Here is a 6,174-nt window from a genome sequence, read left to right on the forward strand (position 1 = left end):
CAGCAATTTCAGTCGTTTTAGTGCGCGTTCGTTCTCCTGTTGGGGTGAGCTTTTATGCTGTCTCTCATGTTTTATGCTGTTTTCTCATCGCAGCATATCAACGGAAGAGAGCAACAGAGAGTAAAGAGAGCAAGAGAGAGAGAGCGCAAACATATAAAAACAGCTGCACGCAGAAGCGATTGCGTTTACACGGTGCAGTTCGTTTCCGTGCGAGTCCGTTATGCCGGTAGATTGGGTGTTTGCTTCGAGGAGGTTATTGCTACCACCGATGCATACGACTTCTCACCGACACACACACACACACACCCATACATGCACACCGCTAATAGGATGTTGGTAATAGAATATCCTTTACAAAGCATTCTTTCTTCTTTTCTAAAACCTTCTTACCGGCGATTTTGATAACAAAGAAAGGTGTAGATGTTCTGGCTGATGATTTCAAAATAGAACAAAAGAAATGTACCATTCATAAATTACAGTTTGAATAATTGTAGTATCATGTCTGGATGGCTAAAGGGCTGCATTTAATTTCCATTTTGAAAAAAAAAATCATTTTGAAAACACAGCTTTTTACTCATTTTTACTAAATTAGGCTTTTTTTCTTCAGAGTCTATTTCTGACTTGTTGGACAAACTTGACCATTGAGTAACAAAGAGTGACACAAAGACATCACCAATGTTCAACGCACGGAGTGTGAAATTTAATTGGTTCAACATATCACCGATGACACAAGAATGAATCAAAACCCTTTTTTAAACCAACCAACCATTTCCTGCGTAAATACGGCGCACAAAGCCTCACCCAGATTTATGTGGCCTGTAAATTCACATTAAAAATCATTTTTCACCAACTAATTACCTCACCGCCGACAACATCCGCCCAGCAATACAATATTGTTTGCCCACAAATGAATGGAACGTTGTTTTAGTTGTTCTTTTTGTTTTCAATGTCGCAATTCAATGTGCCATAGCACAAGTTGGGGGAACTGTTAGAGAACAACTTCTTGCTTCACCGTGCTAATGCACTCCCGGGTTGCGCGATATGCGCCAACACCCAGTACCGGAATAAAGCACGCACACACACACTCTTGCGCAAAAAAGCGTTTGATCAAGTGCCACACAGGATTCATTGACCTGTTCCACGCTTTACCTTTCTTATACAAGAAGCAAGTGAATGTTGGGGTTGCGCACAGTCAACGGTAACAGCACCATGTGACAGCGAACCCAGCGAAAACAGCAAATCCCTGTGCTCGAATCCACTCCACCATCCTTCCATCGACAGCACCAGCAGCTCAAGGGTGGTGGAGTGTATCTTACTCGAACTGGAAAGATTCACCTCATCGTGCGCACACCTTTCAAATGGCAACGAAAAGACGACCAGCGGTCAAAAAGCGCGCCGGTAAAGGCAGCAAAACCGAGCAGCACATTTCGGGGATTGATTTTATCAGCGTTAATTATTTTCTGTACCACATCGACGAAGACACAGCTTTTCCAGCTGATGATAATTCGGATCCACTCACTTTTTTATCGTTTCTGTGACTGTGAGGTTGAATCACACCGCAAAGCCACCAGATGCGCTGAGGAGTAAGAAAACAGCCCGGGCTAAAAGCCAACCAATTATTAATGCCGATTGAGTGCGAACAGACGGCGGCGGTGGGGCGAGTGTTACCGGTCGCATCTCGTAAGTGTTATCGTTTTATTATCGCGGCAGATGTTTACCGACTTCCCGGGGACGAGAACCACGAGAATGGCACACAGCAACCATTTGCTTTCATTAGTGCCTTAGTCCCGCCGGTGCATCATCTCATCGGAAAGCTGGTCCTCTCCATCCTCCACGCCTCACCACCACCTCCAGCGGTCGTGAATCGGTGGCGAGCGAGGAGCCCAACAATCGAAGACGTGATCCACCCGGGTCCCGGGTGTCCCGAAACAGGAAATGAAATCGAGACAAGCACTCTTGCCCTCAAAACACCCCAAAAAGGCTCCCCTTCGGAACTCCCGGAACATGGGCGAAAGAGAGAGACAACGTGGAACGTGTTTTCAAGCGCAACTTGTGTGTGCGTGTGTTTTTCGGTTCGATTTCGGTGGTGGGCCTCTTTTCGCTTCACATTTCGCCTGGCCTCTTATCGGCCGCCGTCTCAAGGTACACGATCGCGACGACGCCAGTGCCTAATGGTACACACGGGCGGGCAAGAAATTAAAAACCGAAAAGCCCTCCCGAGACGCACTCGGGCACCGGCGGAACAGATCCGGCAAACACGGGAAAAGAATCGAAAGCAGACAACAACAACAACAACGTAAATGAGGCGGCAACATAAACGGGACACCTCATTTGCAACTGTCTTAGAAAATGACACACCAAGTGACAACAAACCACTTCGGGGTGCTATTGACAAGTTGCAACGGAGTGACTTCTGCTGTCGTTTCTCCGTTGTTGCTGAGAGCGCGTGGATTTCGTTTATTTTGTTTGCTCCGATTTTCGAAGAAATGGACTTTGCCGGCTACACTTTCTGCAAAGTTGCAAACATTTCTCCAGCCCGTGGAACGAAAAAAAAATATGGAAATGTACTTTTCGGTGGCCATTGCCCTCGGAAAGGTGGTTGGGTGCCCCGTCGGAAGTAGGCTCGTGCGGGGCGGCTTTCTGGAAGCGACAGTACGGCGATACCTCAAGAAGATTTGCGTACTACACTTCAGGCTCGAATTTCAGTTACTTTGCTAAAAGAATGGCAACCCCGTTGGTTTATTATTAACGCAATTATGGTTTTGCTAGGTGTTAAAGCAATTCTTTCCTTCCCACAAACAATTCTGTAGTATGTTTTTATTTTCTTCTTCTAATTCAATTAAATGACTCCAAACACCAACGGCCAACCAATAACGGAACAGATGCGACATAAAATAAACACACCAAAGTTGCCTCACTCACTGGGTTTGTATTTTTGAATGACGTCGCGTAATTCAATGCGGTGGCACAACAGTTTCATCTGCGGTTTAGTGCCATTCGCAGAGGACAGACAGGAACGGGCAGGTCGATTTTTTTTTTTAATTTCTATGTGGCAATGTGCGCGATGTCGATTGCCTGTTGATGCATGGGAGTGCATTTTTCTGTTCGCTAGAATGGGAATCGAATACGCAAGCTGAAACGTGAAGCGGTATGGTATGGTCTGCTAACCACAGCCAACGAGTCCTCCACACTGTGTTGCCTCATCAGGCCCTAGTGAGGCACGTGTCACCGATGTGTTAAAGCGTTACCCCACTGGCACTGGCACTAAATTATTAAATGAATTTAAAGGTTTGTACCGAGATGCAATTAAATTATTTGAAACGAGCCTACAAAAAGGCACAAGTTTGGCGTGCGATGGTAGTTCTGTTTGCTTAACACTCTAAACCTGAACATTGGGGTCCACTTTTAAATTAGATTGTTTATGTGTGTATGTGCCTCGACAGCACATTCCACCGTAGCAAGGATCTTATACGAAAACCTATATGGTGCGATGGTTTTTATGTTCGCAGAACACACACACACAAACGGCCGTACTAATAATATTGCAGACTGAAACCAGATCCCGGGCCGCAAACGACTTGTGTGGCGGGCAGCAAACGTACGTGCTGTTGTTATGCTTGGGTCTAGAATAAGCTGCCTGCCAAGAGGTTAGATGGATAGAAACGGTACGAAGGAGATTCGTCTTCTGTTTCGCCGAAACCGATCACGGGCGATACATCACTGTTCCGGTAAAACCGATCCTGTAGCAATGCTGACAGATTTTCTCTCTGTCGGACATCAACCTGTGTCCGAAAACATGTTGGATGAATTCCACGTACGACCCGAAATCAATTGCACTAAATTTGATATCTTACTGTCTAGGAGGTAGAACTCTAAAACTCCCACAGTGTCGAATATCACAAACGCACTTCAGCAGTGTTTGTGTAGAAATTGGAAGTTAAACAACATTACTCAACAAGCCCATCGAACGACGCTTTTAGAATGTTGACCATACTACCATTAGTCAACTAAATGCAACTAATTCATTTTCTAAATTCTGTTTCAATTGTGCTATTCAAATTTGGTATTTATTTTTATAAATATTGCCATCAGGAAAACATATTCTTAATTATATTTTTTTAGCATTATAATCTGAAATATAAATTAACATTATAATTGAATCGTACAATCATTACAGTACGATCTCTAACTAATTAAATTGTATGTGTAACTAGGTCAACTAGACCAGTAAAAAATCATATCGCCTCTAACGGGTTCGACATAAAATCGATTCCCTTCTGTTTTTTTTTAATCCGCTCCACATCCAGTTCAACAATCGACGTCTCGCCCGCGTTATCAAAGTCTCGCATACCGATAATCCAATTTCCTCGGAACATAAACCATCCCAGCCCGCCTGAAACCCAAAATCCACCGGCCGTTGTTTTGATAGTGACGGCTTTAAAACACTTATCGCCCTAGTACAACTCGTACAACCAGGGCACGGTTGAAGTTTTTACGGTTCGCGTTAACGTGTCTGCGATAGATTTGTTAGAATCCAGACTATCATGACGTATTCTCACGCGCTGCGGGCCACCTATAACAGGCGAAAACAAATTATGATGTCTCCATCCGCACCTCGTACCACCTGCAGCAAGAAAACACGCTTTCCCTCACCCTGGAAAGCGGAACAACAGCTTCAATGTATCGTTATCCTATCAATAGGTGTAGCAGGTCCAGGGGCAAGTTGAGTCGCATAATCAAAATTTATTGCCCAGCTCATAAATTGTCACCAGGCAAAGCTAACCCAACCTGGCTCGACGCAAAGACAGTGGCAGTGCAATATTCGGCAAACATAGCAAAAAGAAAACATCTAGCCCCGTGTGCGAGCCACCGAAATATGAATAAACATAAATCTCGGTCAAATCAATAGGATCGTGCCAGAACAGTGTATGTGTGTCTGCCTTGGCGCCTGATGGTTCGTAGGAAAACCACGGAAAACACGGAATACCAACAACCAACCATCAGACCTACCTACATAAAAACAAACATGGAAGGGAATGGGACGAGATTTAATGGAGCAAAGTTTACGAGTGGAGGAAGTCCTTTTTGAGTCCTCTACCCGACCACACATAATGGCTATTCATTTGGAATTTCGTACGAATGGCGCACAAATTGCTGCCCTAGAAAGCTGGCGTAAAACGTGCGGCACCGAACTGTCTGCCCGAAAAAGCGCCTGATTGCGTATTGCGGGAAAACCATGTCCAGGGCAATAAGAACGGGTGAGAAGATAAAAAAAACATTCGTTTTCTTGTAGCTAGGGCATGATGATTAAACACCGCCACGCACCACAACGCTATCTATAACGCATTTGGGGGATCATTTTGTTTCAATCAAGCATGCTTAAATGTTTTATTTTTCTGCTACTTACCGGATAAATTCCCAAGACGTCGACAATTGCTGCGGAGTGGAGGACTTCGACAGGCTGCCGAAACTATCGTCGCGGTCTCCTGGATGGCGACGGCCTGTATGCCTCCCGGAGTCTTTTCCCGTGCTGCTGCTGCTGCTTCCAGCATTTCCACCCTCACTGTTCCCCGCCACAACACTTTCATTCTTGCGGGAAGAACTGCTTCCAGAACCTCCCCCGCCAAAGAGACGCCTCTTCAGCCGGGGCGTGATGGGAGGGTCGGGAAATAGTCCCATACTTTGCACTACACTTTACACTTGCCCAAATCCCCGTGTTTCGGACAGCTAATATGTCAGCCAGATTGGGAACCGATAAAGGGCCACCACCACTACGACAAGCGGATGAATGCAAACGAAGCGAAAACTGCACCATAAGCGTTTTGGAGAGGCGTACCGAAAAAAAACTCACACAAACTTTAGCCTTGCGCACGGAACCGGCATTGTACAAATTGATTGAAAGCAAGAAGATGATACGAATGAGATTTCCTCATTGATAACTTCTGTTCTGTAAATTACATTCAATAATCAATGCACCACACTGCCCTGCTTGTTTACACTGATGTTTTGTATGTGTTGCGCCTGTCAATTTTGTGCCTGAGTTTTTTTTCGGCCGTCGAATTGTTTACATCCTACGATTGAGTGCTGAATTGAGAAATTGTGCAACGCGAATCGTGACAAAAGTTTGTTTTTCCTATTGGAAAATGGTTTTTCTAAAGTCTCCCTTTTGAATTT

At 44.9% G+C, this 6,174-nt stretch overlaps 1 protein-coding gene across 1 annotated transcript in view; it reads right to left on the reverse strand.

The window, feature by feature from the left end:
• LOC120948931 (uncharacterized) overlaps positions 1-6,010 on the reverse strand; it is a 54,145-nt gene extending 48,135 nt beyond the window's left edge. The window contains exon 1 of the mRNA XM_040365803.2: positions 5,408-6,010. Within this exon, the coding sequence (XP_040221737.2) occupies positions 5,408-5,679 (272 nt within the window). The 5' untranslated portion in view covers positions 5,680-6,010. The remainder of the gene's footprint in view (positions 1-5,407) is intronic.
• Positions 6,011-6,174: the final 164 nt, after the last annotated feature.

Source organism: Anopheles coluzzii, chromosome 2, assembly GCF_943734685.1.
Source record: "Anopheles coluzzii chromosome 2, AcolN3, whole genome shotgun sequence".
NCBI lineage: Eukaryota > Metazoa > Arthropoda > Insecta > Diptera > Culicidae > Anopheles > Anopheles coluzzii.